This window comes from Aythya marila (assembly GCF_965140915.1).
Source record: "Aythya marila genome assembly, chromosome: 23".
NCBI lineage: Eukaryota > Metazoa > Chordata > Aves > Anseriformes > Anatidae > Aythya > Aythya marila.
In genome coordinates this window covers 7,416,548-7,437,352 of record NC_139064.1, presented here as the reverse complement: position 1 = coordinate 7,437,352, position 20,805 = coordinate 7,416,548, and the positions used below count along the sequence as shown (strand labels likewise).

The 20,805-nt window shown below is 48.0% G+C and overlaps 1 protein-coding gene across 8 annotated transcripts; it reads left to right on the top strand.

Moving 5' to 3' along the window:
• The first annotated feature begins 1,188 nt into the window (after positions 1-1,188).
• CCDC15 (coiled-coil domain containing 15) lies at positions 1,189-20,622 on the top strand. 8 transcript variants are annotated; one of them, XR_014318976.1, is made up of 12 exons: positions 1,189-1,400; positions 3,632-3,781; positions 4,705-4,893; positions 5,737-5,853; positions 9,710-9,874; positions 12,160-12,279; positions 14,211-14,314; positions 16,379-16,558; positions 16,626-16,774; positions 17,700-17,867; positions 17,990-18,488; positions 20,095-20,622. XR_014318976.1 is itself a non-coding variant. In XM_082777916.1 (10 exons), the coding sequence occupies exons 1-10, from the start codon at positions 1,251-1,253 to the stop codon at positions 17,668-17,670; spliced, it is 1,380 nt and encodes a 459-aa protein (XP_082634042.1). In that variant the 5' UTR covers positions 1,189-1,250; the 3' UTR covers positions 17,671-17,721. The 8 variants fall into 8 exon arrangements, 1 of the variants encoding a protein (XP_082634042.1); XR_014318973.1 differs by having other exon boundaries at positions 9,710-9,865; positions 17,700-18,488; XR_014318974.1 differs by having other exon boundaries at positions 16,379-16,549; positions 17,700-18,488.
• Positions 20,623-20,805: the final 183 nt, after the last annotated feature.

Below are 20,805 nucleotides of genomic sequence, written 5' to 3'. Positions count from 1 at the left end.
CTCTCAATAGAGCCCTGTGTGTTTCGCCTCCCCAGCGGCCTGAGCTGACATTTGTTTGGGGACAAATCACACAGATTCGCAATTTTTCCCCCCGCCTGGCTGCACGGGGATGCTCAGCATCCCATGGGATCTGGGGACCAGGGTGTTGCATCCTGTTTTCTGTTTGTCATTACTTTTTAGGGGGGCGTTTGGGGGGGTTATTTCACAAAGCTCCCCCCCCCCCCCCAGTCCCCACAAGCCAAGCGTTCCTTTTGCTTTTTCCAGCCTGATGCTTTAAAACGAAGCCGTGGCTGCCCGCGGGCCCTGCTCCAGCTCCGGTGCCAATTAGCAGCGGTTCCCGGCTGAATGGGGCAGCGGGAGCAGGGCAGGGTGCCCGGAGCCGCTTCCCACAGAGCTCTGCCAAGCTCCTCGAGCGGGCGATGCTCAGCTCCCCCCAGAGCAGCCTCCCCAGCCCTGGGATGCAGTGGAGGATGCTCGGACCTTTTTAGGGAGGTGCTCGGGGCAGATTTTTTGCGGGGGGACGCTCTGGGGAGATGCTGGGGGGGCATAATGGGGAGATGCTATAGGGAGGTGCTTTGGGAAGTTGGACCGATGCAATAGGGAGATGCTGGGGGGGGAGGTGTTGGAGGGGAACACCGCGGGGAGAAGCTCCATGGGTCTCTATGGGGTTATTCTGGGGGGTCTTACGGGGGGTGTTCTGGTGGGGTGCTCCGGGGATGCTGCAGGGACGCTCTGGGGAAGGCTTCAGAGGGATGCTCTAGGGTGTTTGGGGGGCTGCTGTAGCGTTCTCAGGACGCTCTGTGGGATGCTGTTGGGACGCACTGGGGGATGCTCTGAGATGCTCTGAGGACGTGTGGGGCTGACACAGCTGGGGCGTTCTCAGGATGTCGGGGGGATGTCGGGGGGGATGCTCCGAGAGGACACTTCGGGGAGATGCCCCGGAGCGTTCCGAGGACGCTGTGGGCGCTGTTTCAGGGCTGCTCAGGGGCACGTTTCAAGGGGACGCTCCTGGGGCAAGCACCTTCCCCTCCCCCCACCCTCCCCCGGCCTCCCTCGGTGGGACGCGAACCCGCGGCCCCAGCAGCTGGGGGTGGGGCGGGGCGGAGCGGAGGGGGCGGGGCCGGCGGGCGGAAGCGGCGCCAGGATTCAAACCGGTGGCGGAGGCGGAAGTGGCGGGTGGTGGGGCTGTGGGGGGCGGCGGGGCCCGCTCACGCTCTGTTTCCCTCCTCAGGTCCGGGCGCAGCGCTGCGATGCCGCCGTCCTGCAGGGAGCGGCGCGGGGCCGGGGGGCGGCCGGCGGGGTCCCCCCGGCGGGTGCTGGCAGCGAGGAGCCCCCGCGTGGCCGCCGTGGGAGCCTGGGTGGAGAGCGGCCCCCCGGGGCCTCAGCGCGGCGCGGCCTTCGTGAGTGCTGCGGGGCTCCCGGGCCGCCCCCCCCCCCCCCCGCACCCTCGAGGGACAGGACGGGATGGGGCTCGACCTCAGGCTGTTATCCCCGTTTTTGTGGGGGTGGTAGGGCTGCGTGGTGTCCACGTAGCCTAGCTTCCCTTTTACAAAGGCCCTGATTTGCTTCCCCTTGAATAAACTGTTTTTCCTTTTTTTAATATTTTTTTTTTTTAGGAGAAATGCATTAATTTAAAAATCAATTGGGTGGGGAATCTGGTTTGTCTCTATAAAGCTGCAATTGACTAATTATTTGCACTCTGCGCTGTAATATTAGCTGGAACTGTGTATTTTCAGCTTGTTAGTAGGAACTGATTTCCATCATAGGTATCGCAGCTACAATCATCAGGTTTGTGCCCCCTGCCTGCATTTTTCCCTCATACTGGTGTTCCTCACCTTGTTTGTTGCCTCCCCGTTCATCTCTAAAGGATGTCTGTGAGCAAGAGCTGTGTTCCATGTTGCTAATTTTAAAATAAGAATGTTAAATGTTTCACGGTGTAGAGCCAATCTCTGCAGTACCTCATTAGAAACACTTAAGAAAATCTTCCTGGATGCTTATCTCAGGGATTTCTGCTTTGAGGGTTATTACAAGAAGACTAAAGGTGCATTAAATATAGGATGATGAGTTCAGTCCCCTGTAATTAACGTCTAAATGTTACAGAAGCTCCTATGCTTCTGAGATGATTTATTTCCATATTGTAATTTAAATTCTGAAAGGTTGAGATAATATATGGAAATAAATTGTCTCTGTATTCACACAACTTCCCCTGCCAAACTTCGGGGGGAGCTGAAGTCTTCCTGGGTGCTCCTGGTCCTCTGCATTTCAATGCAACTGGGAGCTGCTGGTCCTTGCTGGGAGGGCTGAGCCTTGGCTTTGCACCAGAGTGTTGCTTTGGTTTGTCTTGGCACAAGTCCTCATCCACTACTGGGAGGAGGCATTCTCACCCTGCATGTTTGCCATGCTCAGCTGCGTTCCTTACCTCCCCCTAGCCCTTGTGCCATCAGGTGTGGGCAAAGGTGCGCAGGGTTATCAAAGCTTACGTAAGGCACTTTTATAAACCAGTGGGTCATACTAATAAAAAATATAAATAAATATTAATGCCTCCTCAATTAGAATTGCTAATGAAATCGCTAGCAGGGAGCATGGCAGGTTGTTGATGGCATCTTCAGCATTGTTCCGTGTAGCTCTGGCTTGCTTTCCCTGTTAATAGTGCAGATTCCTGTTTTCATGCTTTGGCTGTGCTATTGGGGCCCTGCTGCTGTTCATATTCCTGGCAGTGAGGGTTTGTGGGGTGCAGACAACCCTGAGATTTGGGGTTGTAAAAAGTGTCTATCAGAAGGTATGATACAATCAGCCACATGGGGTCTGTCTGTCAGCTTCTTACCAGCAGCTCCACTCATTTCCCTTCATTCTCTTCCTCACTGCTGTGTTTAAGGCTGAATAAAACTAAGCATATAAATAAGTAAAACTGAATCACCTTGCAGCTGACAGCCTGCCTTTGCAAATCTTGCTGGCTGCCTCTTTTCAGGATTCTGCACAGTTATTTACTGATTTGACAGCCAGGGAAGTGATACTGGTTTTATTTAAACCTTGGTAGTGCAAGCAGAATTGCTTGGCATGGCTTCGAGTGGGAACCATGGGAAACCTGATTTTTAGGTCATTGCTTTTAATCTTTCACTTCAGATGGTAAAATCATTGTCAGAGCAGTAGCCCTGCCTGTACCATGGTCAGCAAACTGCTTGATGTGCTTCCAGCATTGCTTTTGCGAGACATTTGTCTGAAAAATGGACGTGGGATCTTGTACAGAGTGTTAATGTGATGGAGGTTAGCCCGCTCTTTTGTGTCTAGACTCAGAATTTCTGCGTATTCATGGGAACGCTGACCAGGAGTCACTGTGTTAGGTTACATTTTTTTTTCTCTCCTTTCTCTGCACATTGCAGAGTCAAAGGAAGAAGCATGTGTACTCAGTAACAGCATCTAGCTAGCTAGATTCAATTCAAGCTAGTAGCAATTCAGTAGGCATTGTTCAAGCTGGTGTGCAGTTTATGAAACAAAATGTCATTATTAACTGCTCTGGGTGCTGCTTGCCTGGCCTGTAGATGCAGGTTTTGGACAGGGAAGTAGGAAAATGGGCTGTTATAATGCTGCAATGTAGCAAAAGCATTGTGAAATCTTCTTTCACCTCTCTCAGGCTTCAGCATTTCGAGTTGAGGAGGAGCTGAAGGAGCAGCAAAGGGAGAAAGCAGCAAGCCTGAGACGCTTCCAGGGAGAAGTAAAGCAGCGAGTGAACCAGCAAGTCAGGATGAGGAGAAAGCAGCAGCTGCAGAAGTCCTGTGAAGCGGTAAGCATTCCCCTTCTCCCTGCCTCACAGACTTCCAAAGCTAATGTGTCCCTCTATGCTGGGGAAAAAACAACACTGCAAACCCTAAGTCAAGATCTTGATAAGAAAAAGTGAGGAAACTTGTGGCTACAGCAGGCCCTGTGGCTGCAAATAGCAAACCCGTGAGTGAGGCTAGTGTGATGCCTTGGTTTGCTCTGATGCCAGAGGTGCATAAAGCCTTTTGCCTCCCCACGGAAGGGTCGATGGCTCCCTGGAGCAGTAGCCAGAGAATGTTGTCCTTGGTGCCCTCTCAGATCTCCACAGTGTTAAAAAAAATAGCCAGGCCCAAGTTCATAGAATCATAGAATATCCCGAGTTGGAAGGGACCCATAAGGATCATCAAGATGTGAATGGTGTGAATGTCTCCTGGTCGCACTGAAGCAAAGCAGCTTGACCTCTCCCAGGGCAGCTTGCAAGCAACACTTCCACACCTTGTCCTCCATATTCCCACTTTCTCCCAAGGGCTTGTTTTATCCTGTGAATATATTTAATCCTGTCTACTTTTAAACAACCTCCAGTAATACTTGCCATAAACTCACTGTGCAACAAGAAGGGAAAGTACTGAAATATCAACAGTTTTGGACACACCCCTAGGGTGTTTGGGCTGTTTCCAAAGATGAGAAGGCATGGTCGAGTGGGTATGTCCTCATGTAACTGCTAGCACCATTCAGAACAGCGGCAAAACTGCTTGTGTTTTCTCATTCTGCCCACTAGAGTGTTGCTTTAGTGTCTTGTTTTTTTTTACCTCAGAAGGGTGAAATCCTAGATGCTGAGCATGAGCTGCTTCAGGGACATGTGCCTGCCAAGGGGGAGATGATCACTTGAGATTTATGTGTTGTCTTTTTTTTTTTTTTTTTTTATCATCGGGGCCTGTGTCCTGGCAGGCAGAGAAGGAGAGCTGCCTTGCCATGCAGTACTCAGACTCGGTGCTGCACTTGACTCCCAAGAAGAACACGTGTGTGTTTCGGAGCCACCCCGCACCCGTCATCTGCAGCCCCAGTGTCCGCACCATCCTGGCACAGTGGCAGGAGCAGGGGATGCCCAGCGATCCGTTCCAGCAGCAAGCCACCAAGGTGTGTAGGCTCCCTTCTGCACTCATCTTTTCCGTCTCTGCTCTGTCATGCTGTGTGCTCATTGTTTGAAACAGAAGATGGGCAGTACTTGTTTTCTACCTGTTTTTACAATGGATCCCTAATATTTATACTGAATGAAGCATTGGCTTACATTTTTATTCTGGATTATGAAATATTGGTATACCACTCCATGGGATGCTGAGCTTGTACTTCCTCCACTGCTTGTACACAGTAAACTTAGAGTAAAACCCACGGGGAACTCTGCACAGTGACCTGTTACTGCACTGGGATGTCATGTTGGAAAGTAGACACTAGGTGGTGCCACCTCATTGAAGCTTGTGTCCTGCAAACCAGGAGTGTGTGATTGTGAAATCTTGGAAAATGTGATCTAGGGACTTCTTTAATAGAGATGCTTGTGCTGCATTTGGCATCTTATAAGGCATTTGTGTTCATCTAGGAATTGGAGTTGTTCTAGTTGGGGCACTGTTTCCCCTGGGATGTGGAACAATTTCTGTCTGGGCACTGGGGATCTGGGACCTCTAACATCTCAGCAAAGTGATTCGGGAATGGATGAGCTTTACCATGGCTGGATCAGGGTTTCAGTGCATTTGGGCAGCTCTGAAAGATGAATTGGTTGCAGATTACCCCAATCATGTGTTATACCTGTTGGTGAAGCTAACTGAAAGTTGACCCACACTCCCTTGATAAAGCACCGAAGCTCTCATTGTTTTGAGCAGGGTGCATTGCGACATCTCATCTACGTAACTGAACTTCTTGGCATGGCCCTTGTAGAAAGCATCTACTGACCCGTTTTGCTTGTCCTTATGTCCCCTCTTACGGCAGCTCAGCAAAACCATGAGGCAAGTTCGTCGCAGGCTGGCATCCTGCCGGACTGTGCCTGAAGGAATGGGCCCCTCTGAGCTCCCTGGTGGCATCTGGAGCCTCAACAGGAGGCATGAGGTGAGTGAGGGCAGCTGGGGCAGACTAAGGTGTTACCGTGAAGCTGTGGGCAGGTCTGGTGCTAATTGGCAAATCTGAAGCATCACTCAGGGAGTCTGTTTAGCAGAAACTGTGTTTGCAACCCAGGTAATGATTCACCCATGGATGAATGGGGCTTGAGGGCTCTGTCCCATGCATGACACTTCCAGCTTTGTTCTTCTAGCCACCTTTCAGAGACGGCAGAAGGGTAAAGTGGGTGAAAACGCTTCTGTTTGAAGAGACTAATGAAAGATAAACTAGGAAATATGAATTCAAAAAAGGTTTAAGAGGCTTAGATTGTGGTCTGGGTATCTGGGAGGAATGTAGTGATCGACCCTCCCCTTATCTGCCCTTATTTCTTCAACAAACCTCAAGAATTGTTTCCATTGCATCAGTCTGTGTTGTGTGTGTGGCTAAGACCTGGAGGGTTTTCCTCATCCAGAACTGGCTTCTGGCAGGCATGTAGTTGTTGGCATGCATCTCCTTTTCTCAAAGCATTAAGTACATAGTAGCCACATAACAAGATTAGTCCCAAGTGCCTGACCTTTTGTGCTGTTCAATTTCGTCCTGTTTTTGTTACTCAAAATCAGCTTTATGCTACAGCTATTGGCATAGCTGTGTTGTGCTTTCAATGCCAAGACCTTTCTTAAACTGATGTACTTTGCCCATCCACAAGTCCTGGAGAATACCAGCAGCAACCCAACCTGGTATTTTGTCTTACTGCCTTTGCTGGAGCCAGCTTCCTGCCTGTCTTGCAGTTCTTCATTCCCTTCTCTTTTCAGGTTCATCGAGGGTGAAGTACATCTTGGCTAGCTGTTATCTAGAAAATGCCTTTTATATAAGGGCTGGTCTGGGTCTTCCTATTCCGTGTATCGTTGGATGTCTGTTCAAGAAAGTCAGCTTTGAGAACAAGAGTTACAGAAACACTGTAATTATGGGCTCAGAAAACTTGTATCTATTTCAAACACTACACATACCTTCTGTTTAAGTTCTCAATGCATTCAGACTGCTCAGCAAGATGGACTGATAACATTACTCGGCTATTAGCAGTGTTAAAGCCTCACATAAATAATACAGTACCTACCCAAGCAAGCCAGATGGTTACAGAAGACAGAGAGCACTTGTGGGATGTGTGGTGTGGGAGTCCTGTGACAAGTCATCCACAGCAGTGAGAAACAAGGCTGGGAGGGATTCTGGGCCACACCATCCATCCTCCTACCCGAGCCGTAGTGTAGGTACTGTTGCAAAAGTACGCTAATCTCCACTCTCTTAAAACTATTGGCAAGAAGCCTCTAATAGCTTCCCTAGGCAACTTTTGCCAAGAGGGATATGTTGATTTATTGCCTTACTCTGTTTTATTACTCCAAGATGGTAGAGAGTAAAAGTTCTTATTTTGATGTGACTCCTTCTTCCCATATGAATGCCTTGTTTTCCATATTCACAATTAGACAGCATCTTATTCCCTTCTTTTCAGATGCAAAATGTTGCTGCAGACTTCACACCTTGATAATTGCTGCTTGCCCTTTGCGTTTGTTCATGTTGACCTTCCTTGTGTTGTCTTCCCCAGCAGATTTCTTTGATTTGAATGCAGGCGTTTTAACCTCTTCTCAAATATTTCTGCAACTTCATGTAGCCTGGTGGGTTCTTTCTTCTGTCAGTCTGGCCAATGATGAAATTATCAAGCAGTGTCCACGCAGTTCTTCTCTATCTCAGCAAGCTACATAGACTGAATCCAGATAGTGTTTTTTAATCACCTCCCTTGTACTGGTTTCACTTAATGAGTATTTTCCTTACCGAAGTGTTGCATCAGGCCATGTCAAAAGCAAGGCTAAAATTAAGATGTCTTCTGCTATGGTCTTGCCTGAGGCTTCTTCTGTAGTAGGATAAATTCATACCATCTAGACGCTACTTGCTCGTGACAAATTTATGTTGGTGGCTGCTTATCTTGTTTTCTAGCAGCTTACAGGCAATTTGCAAGGTGATTTCATTTCTCCAGAATTCAGGCAATTGAAAACTTTTGAGGCTGAAATTCCTGTAGTTTTCTCTTTAGTATTTCCCTTTTCCTTCCTTAATTTAAAGGCTATTTAAACACTGCATGTCCTTTCCCAATAACCTGGACCTCCACGCATTTCCAAGGGGGTTGTTAGCAGCTTGTCTGCTGGTCCTGGAGGTAACCCAGGGCAGGTCCTGCCCACTTAAAAAAAAAAAAAAAAAAAAAAAAGGCACCTCAGTTTCTAGGAATAATCTGACTTTTTCTTCCCAGTTCTAGTCCAAGATTTGTCTTGCTTCTGTTACTAGCTCAGGACAGTTCTTTGGCTGAAAGCCAATGCACAGAAGCATAAAATCCTGTTTTTCTTGGTGTCCTCTGATAGCTTTCCCTCTCCTCGTGTAATGAGTCCCCTTTTGTCCCTCTTACTAGAAGCCTGATTTTTTGTTACCTTGATGTTTCTTGTTTTACTTGGAGCCTTGGCCTTTCTGCCACTTGTTTTATGTCCCTGCATGCTTGTGTTTTCTCCTACATGATTCTTTCAGTAGTGTGACCCATGCTCCATTTCCTCTGTGCTCACATTGATCACAGGCACAAGAAGAGCCAGGTTTGTCTCACACTATGCATCATGTCTGTCCACTCCAGCAAGGTAGCTTGTACTTGTTCAGTTAGCATTGTTTAAAGATCTGCTGCTTCTTTGGTTCTGTTTTCCTTTTTCTATTTTTTCTTCTTCCCTGTAAGGAGTCACGTTCTCTGCAATTGTTAAACAAGAAGTCTGTTCCTGAAACCATTGCTGTTCTTCACTTCTGGAGATCTCTTTTCAGGTCGGAAACTGTTTAAAGACCCTGCTGGTCTGTTCTCTGCTGCAATTCTTTCTGAAACAGATACCTAGATTGTAATCGAGTGGAAATTATCTGTCCTGTGTTTCTGGTGATCTTGTTCACCAAGTCTTCATCTGCTTTGTGGAAAGGTTTGTAGGTCTTCAGCATGACAGAAAAATTCTTTTCCCCAGCTGACCATTCCCCAAAGATTTTTTTTCCCAGCAGTTTCATTTCCTTCTGCCTTCAGGGCTTCAGAGCATCCTTAGAAAGCAATAACCGTCACTCTCCACTTCTTGTCCTAACTGAAGAAGCTTCTCTGTGTTGTATTTTTGTCATTACAGTGTTGATAGAGTAATTCCTATGCCTATCGGATAATTTCTTTTGCAGACTGGCTCCAGGCTATCCTCCATGCCTCATAAATTGCAGCACAACCATCTTGAGCAAACTCCGGCTTGACCTGTGCTCTTCCTGTTAATCCACCCTCTCACTCTATGAACAATCCTACTCTTCCCTACCTGTCTGCATTCCTAGCCTGCTGAAGGGACAGTAAGGAGAAAAACAAACAAAAATGGCTTCTGGCATTTTGATTTCTAGTTTGTGGGAAACAATCTGCTGCCTCTCAAAATATTGTTAATATCCTTTCAGGAGCCTGCCCACTTACCATCTGAACAACTACAGAATAAGTGTCACTCAGGAGATCCCACCCACCCCAAATCCTTGCAGTTGTGAAATAGTGCCTGGAGAGGTCTTTCCCTTTTCTTTCCTTCACCCCACACACATACATCTGTCCCTCTGTTTCTGCAGTTGGTTGTAGTCACGAGCTACCCGGTTAATTTAGATTAAATTTAGATTATTGTGCCCTGCAGTGATGCTTGAATATGTTGTGCTGCTGCTTGCCAGGTCTCAACTGACTTCACAGAACAAGTGTCCTGAGGTTAAAGCTACTTGTAACCCTTGCTCAAGGATATTGCATTTGCTCTCTGCACCAATGCAGTCATATGAACTTTGCATTCACACCTGTCTCCTCCAGGAACCAGTACCTCATGCCACAGTGCCCACAGAAGATGACAGTGAGGAGCTTCTAGCAGGACATCATGATCTTCCAGCTGAACTACAAGACCAGGCAACAGCCCCACATAAGGCTGAACAAGAAGATGGTTTCTATATCAAAGTGGAATTTGAAAAAGTAATACGCGTATGAGGTTGGGCCAGTTGGTCTGAAGAAGTTCAAATCTTTGGGAGTTGGGTTTGTTTAAGCAGGGATGGTGAGGCTACTGTTGTAATCAGTTTCAGTTACTCCTTCAGGCCTGGCTAACTCTTATGCCTACTCTCAGCTTTGGTCAAAACAGGCCAGAGAGCAGTGTGAAAGTCAGGAGAGATTGACTTGGAGAAGGGTCTCTGGCACAGCACACGCAGTCTTGAGGGACACCTTTGCAAGACGGTGCCTGTGAACTTGTGTGTCTTAATCGGTGGGCATAAGGTCACCATTTTTAAATACACACAAAGCCAGTTAGGGGGTGAGTGTAATGGGAGCTCTGACTGTTGTGTTCTCTTAGAATAGCCATGCCGTTTTGACGTTACTGTTTTACTGCTTTAATCTTACTGCTGTGGCTTCAAAAGTGGTTTGTATGTGCTTGCCTCATCCTACCAATTGGCTGGTGCTCAGCAGAAATCTGACACTGTGTGTGCAATTGCATCGTGCGCTTAATTTAGCTTCAGGAGGACCTGTGGCTGCCCCTTGTGCTGTGCTGGGGAGGGAGAGCAGTGGGTGCATCAAACCAGACGGAAACCTCCAATAAAATGGAAAAAAAAAAGGTTTTCATCAGAGGAATAAACTGGCATCCCTCGCCCTTGCCTCAGGGCTGGCAGCTAGTGGGGATTGTACAAAACACCTCCCTTAGAGGTAGCATTTATGTGCCTGCTCCTGGGAACCTGGCTAAAGTATTTATTGATTCTTTGTTTTCAGTCAGAGTTTTGTTAAGCATCTGAGGTGTGGAAATGTTTTGCCCTTTGGATTACTTGGAGTAGTTAGCAAATACTTTATGGATATAGCAACATGTGCCCATCCTTATCTGGTGATTTGTCCAGCTAGGGAGCAGAAATACTGGCTTGGCAAATATTGTGAGTGGAGCGAAGAAGGTGAAGGTTTGCACTGAGGTTTTGGGAGACATTGACTGTTGAACTTCCCTGACACTTCCTTTGCTACTATTACTTTCTTGCACTTCATGAAGTTCAGAATCAAAGTCTGGGAGGTGAGGTGGTAATATGAATCCCTACTTAAACTAATACAGAAAACTCCTTGAAGGATACCTTCAGAAGTGTTTTGTCAGAGCATTGGTGCTCATGCTCCTATATGGAGATGTAGAACGTGTCTTCTGTCTGGTGATAGGGAGGAGAAGCCAAACAAAGTGGTGCTTTAACACTGATAGGTAGCTACGCTCCGCCATGCTGCTCTGTCACTCCCTCTCCTCAATAGAACAGGGAGAGAAAAAAACTTGAGATACATGTAAGAATAGGGAGATCACTCACCAATTGCCATCCCAGGAGAAACAGACTCAACCAAAGGGAGACTAATGTAATTATTGCCTATTGCTCACAGACTAGGGCAGTGAGAACTAAAAGCACCTTTCCCCCATCCACCCTCTTCTACTTACTCCACTTGAGCAGCACAGGGACAATGGGTGCCGTGGTCAGTCCCACTTCATCTCCACTGCTCCTTCTCAATCCCTCTCTGCCGCTGCTCCACGTGGGGTCCTTCCCACGGGATGCTGTCCTTTGCAAACTGAGCCTGCAGTGGCTGCCCACAGGCAGCAGCTCTTCAGGAACTGCACCTTACCACAGGGTCTGTCAGGAGCAAACTGCTCCAGCACAGGTTCCCCATAGGCGGCAGCTCCCCCCAGATCCCCTGCTCCTGCAGGGGCCCCTCTTTACAGGCTGCAGCATGGGGATCTGCTCTGTGCTGCCCATGGGCTGCAGGGGGACAGCCTGCTGCACCAGGGGTCTCTGCAGTGGAACTTCTGCCCCAGCGCCTGGAGCACCTCCTGCTGCACTGCCCTTGGTGGCTGCAGGGTTCTTTCTCTTGCACTTCTCAATCCCCTCTCCCAGCTGCAGTTTTTTAGCACAGCAGTTTTTCCTTCCCTTCCCCTCCCCCCTCCTTAATTCTCCTCTCCCGGAGGCCCAACCAGCATTGCTCTTGGCTCAGCTCTGGCCAGTGGTGGGTCCTTCTTGGAGCTGTCTGGAGCTGGCTATGGTCTGACATGGGGCAGCTGCTGGGCTCTTCTCACAGGGGCCACCCCTGCAGCCCCCTCCCCCCCCAATAAAACCTTACTGTCTAAGCCTAATGCACACGTGTCCTGGAAACACATGCAGAACTGCAGGTATCTTGCATAGGGGACTCACCTCCAGCTTGGAGGACTTTGAGTGAAGATGAGAAACTTGACTGTGAAGATGCTGATGCTGCTCTCTTGTACTGTTTTTCAGTTCTGTGATGGGTCAGTGAAGGACTTGAGCCTGCCTAACTCTCCCCAGAGACTGAACCCTTGTTGTCGAGCTCCCCTTGTACTCTGGGCTGGCATAGACCAAGAGGAAACCAAGAAGCAGGTTTGTCTGCTACAGCCAAACTCACTGTTTTGTCTCCATTTCAGGAGTGAAAGGTATTGAGCGTAGGGAATGCTGCTGGCTCAGATAAGCCTTGGGAGCAGCATCTGCTGGGTTTGTAAGTTTGTAAGTGCTGATGGTGTCCTGGGTTTTCAGCAAACCTACACAGTAGGTAGACACCTACACAGTATCTGAGATCCAAATTAACACTGAAGTGTTTTAGAAGAGAAGAGCTTGGTTCATTTTGCCTTGCAAAACAAAAGCTGAAAGGTGTTGTGATTTGTTTTCTGTAGTTGCATGGGGGGAGGAGGGGGGGGGAGACCTGCCAAAAATGTTATTTAAAAAATGCTGGGGGGGAAAAAAAAAAGGAAAGAAAAACAAGAAAACCCTACTTTATCTTGTTTGGATGTAAGGCTGGAATATAAAGGTTCCTACCATATCAGTACCTAGCAGGAGGGATAATAGCTTTCAGGCACAGACTGCAAGCCTAATGCTTGCAGGAGCTTGGCTGTGCTCTCAGCTTGAGCTGCACCATTTGGTCAGTGCAAGGCATGAAGTTACCTCCCTCATAGCAGGCTCATGGGCCCTTTACTTGAGCACAGTAACTTTGCCTAACTTGATTCAGGAGTGGTCTAAGCTTGCTGGGGTTTGTTGTGTGTTGTTAACAGGGTTTTGTATCTTACTGTTGTGCGCTGAGGGTCTGATTTAATCACAGGGGCCAATCAGTCTGTGTCCAACAGTTTGGCTCATGCAGGAGATGCATGAGGGATTGTTTCTCTGGGATGCCTAAAGAAAGTGGCTTTTTTTTCCTGCTTCTTTCTGATTTGAACATTTATCTCATTTTTTGTGAGCTTCTTTGCAGTGTACAGCATAAAACAAAGTGCTTTGAACAAATTGTTTTTGTTCTTTATGTGCATTTTTCTAACAAACTTATCCAAAAATCCGGTTGTGGTTTCTAGAAGGCATGACAGCAGCTGGGGCTTGTCAGGCTGTTGCTTCCCCCATCAGTTCCCTGTGCCTCTTGCTTTGTATCTCCTTGGCTCCAATCCACCTTGAGATAACTGGGTTTGCAGCAGGCTCTTCCGTATGGTTTTTTTCCATCCAGCTTTCTACACTTGCAGCCTGCCAATCTCTCCTGCACCTTTATCTCCAGCTGTGCAAGGCTGTTTCCAGTGAACAGGACAGACACACTCAGTCCAGAGCTCTTGGTATTGATGAGAAAATCCATGCCTTCCGCTTTCTGGCATTGTGGAGCTCAAATGAACTGAATGCTGACTGCTTCCCATTCAGGTGGCAGGATCAGATGTGAGATTGAGTGAGGAGGTTTCCCCACCCTCGCTGCATCTTTGGGTTTAAGCTGAAGCCAAAACACTGAACCTTTCCATGTGGTCTGACTGTGTGAGAGCTGTGTTCCATGTGGGGCTCTTGGGTTTGTCTCAGCAATGCATTTGCCGCCTCTGCAGTTCTGCATGTGATGGGTTCAGCTTGATGTTGTGCATTATTTATTGATTTATTTTGGAGATAACAGGATTTTGTGTAAGGCCTGCGAGTGGATCATGGTGGATAGAAATTCATGCACTGTTGCTTGTAGCACTCTCCTCTATCGGAATGAAGTGGGGGGAGCTGTTTTTTTTCTTGCCAGGAAAGTTAGAATTTAGGAATTTGTCAGGTGTCCTGTATCCATAGGAGACTCAGTCAAAGGGTGCTGGTACTAAGCTCTGTGATGTATGAGATACTTTGAACATCCTCCATCTCTCCAGCTTCTCCTTAGTCCTAGGATATTAAGGGACTTCTAAGGATCATTTGGGGAAGGAGTGAGGCTTCTATCCAGGCAACTATGAGCTCCAAAAATCTAGCCAAGCATTGATATTATCTGATATTAGGTAAGTCTCCTACAAGACATCCTTCTTAAAGTTGCACCTTCATTCCTACAGCGTCAGAATGAGTACCTGAGGTGCAAGCGCCTCTTCATGAATGTTGAGCGAGAGCAAGTGAAGGAGCAGAGGAGGCAGAAAGAGCAGCAGAAGAGGATTGCTAAGTGAGTATGTGCAGATAAGCAACACACTCTCACTTTCCTTTTGCAGCCCAGTAAACAAAACACAAAGGCTTTGAGAAGACTGTCTATCTTGATAGGAAAAAAAAAAAAAGCATGTGATGAGTCACATTCTGACTCCTTTGCTGCTTTATCTACCTTAAAAAAAAAAGTTTTTTTTTTTTTTTTTTAATTAGGGAGTAAGAAATGGGGGTTAGAAATGTCAGGCTGAGAGAGGTATGATTTACCAAACCACAGCCCTCTGGGTCACCGATCCCAAGACCCTGTGCCCATGTTCAGAAACTTTGGGATGAGATCACATTCTCATTAAACTACTTTTCTCCAGGATGTTTATGTCAGACCCTTCACCCTCATAACTATAAACATATATATGGCATAATAAAAAGATTTCTTAGCACTTGTTCCAGAGTTGAAAACTCCCTATCTATGTAAAAAAAAAAAAAAAATCCTTATCTGTGTAAAAGTACCTGTTCATGTTTTGGAGGTTTTAATTTAAAGGAGGCTCTCAATTTAAGGAGGTTCTTAAGGAGGAACTCTGCAGTTTCAGACCAAAGGAAGAAAGATGCTCTACGCTTTTGTCTTTGACTCGCTATGCAAGAGCATCTAAAATTTGCATCTAATACAATTCCACACTGTAATCACCTTGTTTTCTGACACAGGGTTTGCAGTGAGCAGGCTCTGTGGGAGCAGCACAGGTTTGTGAGGGCAGGATTTGGACCTCCCATTTGATTTGATTGAAGTGCAGTTTCAAAAAAAGCAGTATAACCCATATGCCACCTGCAGCTAGCTCTAACTGATCCAAGTGGACAAACCAACAAGCAGAATAAATGAGTGAGCCTTTACATGAAGAGCTCAGCCTGCTGTGATGCAGTGTTCCTGGGGCACAAGATCCTGGTGGTTGTTTTTTGTGGCCATTTTTCAGAGAGAAATTGCAAATCTGAGGAAATTCGACAGACATGTTCCTGAAACTTAAATTGGTGCTCAGAGCTTTGGAGACCCTTTCCTGCCCTGCAAGTGCTGGTGAGACACCAGGGCCTTTCTAGTTAGTGATATCTTCCCCCCCCCCTCCAGTCCCAGGGTCTCTGCTAGACTTGCTAGCTGCTCAGAGCATGTGCAAAAAGAAAGCTGTTTTTGCAGTTACTTAGTGTAAAGCTAAGTTGGCCTTGGCCTTAGCTTCTACAATAGAAGATTTATGGTGGTGTAGTTAAGGCTCTATTACCACTTCATTTAAAAGACGTTTTGGAGTTTATAACTTGACAAGAGAAGTTTGGCTTCAGCACTTTCCTTCTCAATGTGTGAGCACTTCATTCTCATATCTGACCCACCAAATGGGACTTTTAGGATATTGCTCCATTCTATTACGCTTTCTTTCCCTGGCTTCTACCCAGCTTTGACTTTTTTGAATGCCTTTTGGCAGTGATCAGTGTGTAAGATGTTATTGCATTTGTTACTCATCAGCAGGAATAAAATGGCAGATGCTTCGGTTTAAAGTCTTTGTGTTTTGTAATTTCCACTTGTCAGGGGAATGTGCTTTGCATTTTTGTGAATTATACTGTCCAGATTCTGTGGAAGGGCTGGAGTGCCATTTAGGTGCAATGGAAATTGAAGCAATGGAGGAAGATTTGTTTAAAAAATAATAAAAATTAAAAAAAAAATCATCTCTTCAAGCCTATTTAGAGTAGGCATTGGATCCTTGGAGTTTTTTCTGCTGTACCCTGCACTCTTCTGCAGTCCTGTTAAGTTCTTTGTCATGGAAGTTTTGCAAGGACAGCTTATGGTAGGATCCAAGCTGCCCTATAATCAGAAGATATCACAGGTGGGGTGGCTGGGACTATTGCCCTTTTGGGTAGATATAAAAGAGCCCAGGCACCATTTTTAGTTTCAAAAGGATGGAAGAGAGCACCTCAGGAGCTTTTTTGGAGCAGTGCAGGTGCCACTTCAAAACTGGAGCGTGTAAATGTGGTCCAGCACATGTCAGGAAATGGACGTCACGTGGGGAAGCTCCTTCCTCCGCTAAGGAAGCCCAGTGACAGCTGTCTGTGCCTGCAGGATTAAGAGCAAGAAGGAGAACCAGCGCCAAGTGGAAGAGCAAAGGATGCAGAAGATGGCTGAGCAGCAAGAACCCTGCTTGGGGGAAAGTGTCTGTGAAATCCTGGCCCACCTTGAACTGGAGGAGAGAAGGCTGAAGAAGATTAAGGAAAAGCAGCAGCGAAATATGGAGTATGTGAGGTGAGCTGCCAAGAACTGGGTCCCAGCTCCTTGTACAGAGCAAAAGTGAATGCTTTGTCCCTTGCAGGTATGTAGAAGCTCTAAGAGCTGAGATGAGGGAGAAGATGAAGCTGTACAACATCGACTTGCCTCCCTTGTGCTCCTGCAGCTCTGATTTCTGGGAGTCCCACCCAGATACCTGTGCCAACAACTGTGTATTCTACAAAAACCACAAAGGTAGGAGTTCCTGCTCTTCAAGAGGACTTAGCGCAGACCTAGCAGAGGGCGTATGTTTGAATGCACTGGGAGAAATCGGTCCTGGCCAGAAGTTCCCATTGGTTCTGGGCTGCTGTTTGCAGAAAAGCTCATGGCTGCCAGGATTGCAAGCATACTCCAAAAAGAAAAAGGACCCGCTGCTGATAGGCTCAACATTGTGTTTAACTAGATCTTTCTGTGCTGCAGGTACATCTTGTAATACTGCACAGATGTGCCCAGCTGCTAGCTTGCCTAGTGTAAGACTAGGGCTACTCAAACATGTTGCTCAGGGAAAAATCAGCTGCTCATTTCTAATCCCCTCTTCCTCTTTCTCTTCACGGAATTTAGTGGCATCCTCAGCAAAATGCCAGCCTCTGTGTCAAAGTGTTGAAAAATGCTGCTGTAAATATGTAGATGTGTTGACAGGGGGAGAGCCATGAGGAAAATACTGCAGAACAGGCTTGTTAAGGGCATGGGAAACCAGTGGCTTTTGGAGCTCTTTGCTTAAATGCTACATCTGCGCTTGGGGAGGTTGGTTGCAAAAAGGTGACAGAAATCATTATCTTTACACAAAGAGTGCTCTGATCTAGGAAAAATACCTGCCTGAGTATAATTGGGAGTTATCTTCTAGGTGGCTTTGTAAAGTGGAGAAATGAAGGCCTTAAAAAAATCCTCTAGGTTTCCTGCTTTGGCTGACGTACCACTCTGTAATTAGGAGTGTACAGACTGCCATACAGCCTGCAGGGTGCAAAAAAAGAATGTGGAAAACTACAGGCATGTTGATTAATCTTAAAAAACAGGTCTTCTCTCTTTGCTTTGCAGCAAAAGACAGAAGCTGCCCCCAGCTTTGGGCCATAGGTGAAACTTTCATCTCCTAATGCTGCTTCTCAGTCCTTTCCATATTTAGCCTACAGCCATGCTCTGCAGTCTGTTGTCCTGTCCTGTGACCCCACAGATGGGAGGACGAAACTGCCCATCCATGACCTCGCTGCTCTCTGCACACACCCTGCGAAGCACCAGTGAAGAGGGTGTGAAGAGTGCATCGCAGTGAAGTCCCTGTGGTTCAGGGACTGGCGTAAGTAGGCATCTTGTCCCAGCACAAGAGCTGCGCCGTGCCAGAGCACTTGCTGCTCCTTGTGCTCAGGTTTAAGTCACGCATCTTTGGTTTCGCTCCCTTGGTGCGGTTGGCCAGACCAGGAGCACAGGGCGGCTGGCAAGTGTGAAGGGGCTGATCGTTCTTGTGGGCTTGTTTACAGGCAAGTGTCTGAATTTTGGTGTTCAGCTGCGCAATAAACTTTGCAGCGTGTGTGATGCTCTGTAGTCCTGTTTGTAGTCAGAAATGAGGAGTAACAAGTTGCCCAGGTTTGAGTATCACATCGCCTCATCCATCGCTTTAAGCCACACTTCTGGGATCAGTTGCAGAGTGTGTTGCTGTGGGTGCTTGGCCCCAGCTCCTGGCAAAGGGTGCGCATGCCTGCCGCCAAACCTTTGCCTGCCCTGATGGGTTCACAGAGGAGTGATCCTGGGCACGCGGCCAGCCCGTGCTGCAGGCACTAGCAGTGCTTGGGAAGCACTATGTGTGATCCAGCTGCTTTGAATGAAACCCAATCATGAACTTCTTCCTTCCCACTGCCTTCTATAGATTTCTGAATTATGTACCCTGGCCCCTGGTTTTCAGGTCACGGGGCGGAGTAAGGTATGTATTGCTCATTTGGTTCCTTACTGGAGAGGACCTCTCTAATTGCCCCCACCCAGTAGTACCCAATCCACACTCCCGTGGCCTGTTTTCCTCTGGAAAGGAGCTTTGCCCTGGGAAAAATCTGTTTAAACTCTTGGTGAGCATAGCCAGGGCTTTCCTGGGTGCTGCTGTTCTTGGGATGCTGGGGTGGATTTGCTTTCACAAGGAGTCTAGTAGTTATGGGGATACTGCTCTGTGGTACCAGCATTGCAGGCTGGGGTCCTGTTGCTTCACTGGAGTTCTGAGCATCCCAAAGAGAAACCTCATGCCTGAGTGCTGTCAAAGCCACTGGTGCCCCTGGCACCCTCTGCTTCATATCCTGCAGCCAGTGGGGAACATTCAGGTGCCAGGATGCAGGTGGGTGACCCCATCCGTCTACACACAGTGCAGAGGAGCCGTGGCCGAGCCCAGCACTGCCAGACCTGCTGATGGCACTAAGTATTTTTCTTCTTTTCTCTGAAATCCAATTCACAGTCCAATGCCCAGGCAAAACCTCCAGTATCTTCCTGTGAAAGCGATACTGCGAGTGCGATACTGTCCTGGACAGAGGTTGCACCATAACCTATCATTAATGCTTACTCCTTGCCACGTGGGTGCTGGCTGACGGGATGCCAGGGTCATTGCAGCGTGGCTACCACTGGGCACCCTCCTGCCACCTCTCCAATATTAACCCAGGCAGGAAGGGCAGGCGACCGAGCGTGCAGCCCTGCTTCCACGCTCCCCTTCCAAGGATTTCTGCTTCTGAGCATAACCCTGTACTGGTCAGGTGTACAACAAACCCACGACCCCAAACCATGGTCCGGAGGTGGCTCATCAGCTTGGGGCTGGTGCTATTTATTAACCATGATTTGCGTCATGGGGAAGATGCTGGAGACATATGGGGGCACTGAGTGGTTTAATGGGGTGCCAGTGCCTGGAGGGGGTTTGCTCCCCTTGGCTGCCCCTGGAGCTGGGCTGGGGGTGTTACCAGCCCCTTCCTCATGCCCTGAGGATGGGGAGAGGAAAAGGGACCCCCATTTTAACCCCTCTGAGGGGTTGCAGGGTCCCTGGCCAGGTGCAGGCTGCACTGGGGCTGAACTCAAAGGGATTGAGGTTAAGTAAAGCTATCAGTGCAGTATACTCGTGATCTCCCCCTTCTATCATGCCAGCTGATGCTGAGTGGTTCCACTTGCACCCCCACTGCTGTCACTGGGACTCTGAGTGGGAGTCTGGAAACCCCTGCAAATAAACTCAAAGCCAGCCAAGGGCAGAGCTGTAGGAGCCAAAATCAGGCCAGGGAAAGCCTTTCCCCCACAGTCATTTGCAGCCACGTGCTTTCTGGGCAGGATGGAAAGGCAAGTGGAAAAGTTGAAACCAGCATTTTCTGTTGGAAAAATTGCATCCAGGGAAACTGTTCGGGTGCCTACCCACTGGGGAAACACTGGCCCTAAAACAGCTCCTTGGGGAGCCAGTGGAGCAGCTCATTCTAAAAGGCTGCAAGTGATTCAGTTTCTGAGGGGTCAGGGCTTGGCTCCAGAAGCTTTCCTTGTCCCACAGTGCCCTACTCACTTCTCCCTCTTTCCAGCTGCTCCAGCTGCCTGCGGGGGTGGGAGCAGCCACTGCTTTTGATACCACCTCCTGCTGCTCCGTGTCATGGGCATCGCACCCATCCCAGCTGCTGCTTCCAAGTTGAGGCCCCATTGGACACGGGAAAAGGATCTGAAAACCCCAGTGCCTGGGAGCTGGCTCCTCTGCTGTGGACAGTGACTTTTCTTGGGTTTTACCGTTGGCCTTTTTTGGTTGTCCTTTTTTATTCTTTTATTTTTGTCCTTTCCCCCCCTACTTTTTTTCCCCCTCTTCCATCCTTTTTATCCCATTTCATCCTTTTTTTGTCCTTATTTCTCTTTCTTGCTTTTATCATTTTCTCATTCTTTTCTTGTCCTTTCTCTTTTTCCCTCTTTCATCCTTATTTTAGTCCTTTTTTCACTTTTCTTTCTGACCCTTATCCTTTTTTTCTTTCTCGCCCTTTTGGCCTTTCTTTTTTCTCACCCTTTCTCCTTTATTTTTCTTTCTTGCCCTTTTGTTCTTTTTTCTCCCTTTTTTTTTTTCTTTTCGTCCTTCCCCACCCCCCCCCCTTTTTTTTTTTTTCCCTCCCCCACCCCTTTTCCCCACGTCCTTTTTTTTCCTCTTTCCAAGCCCTTCAGCCGCCCCGGGGCTGCCCCTCAGCCCCGTGCCCTCGCCTCCCCCCCCTTCAGGATGCGCCCGCGTCTGCCGCGGGGCACCCGGGGGCACCCGG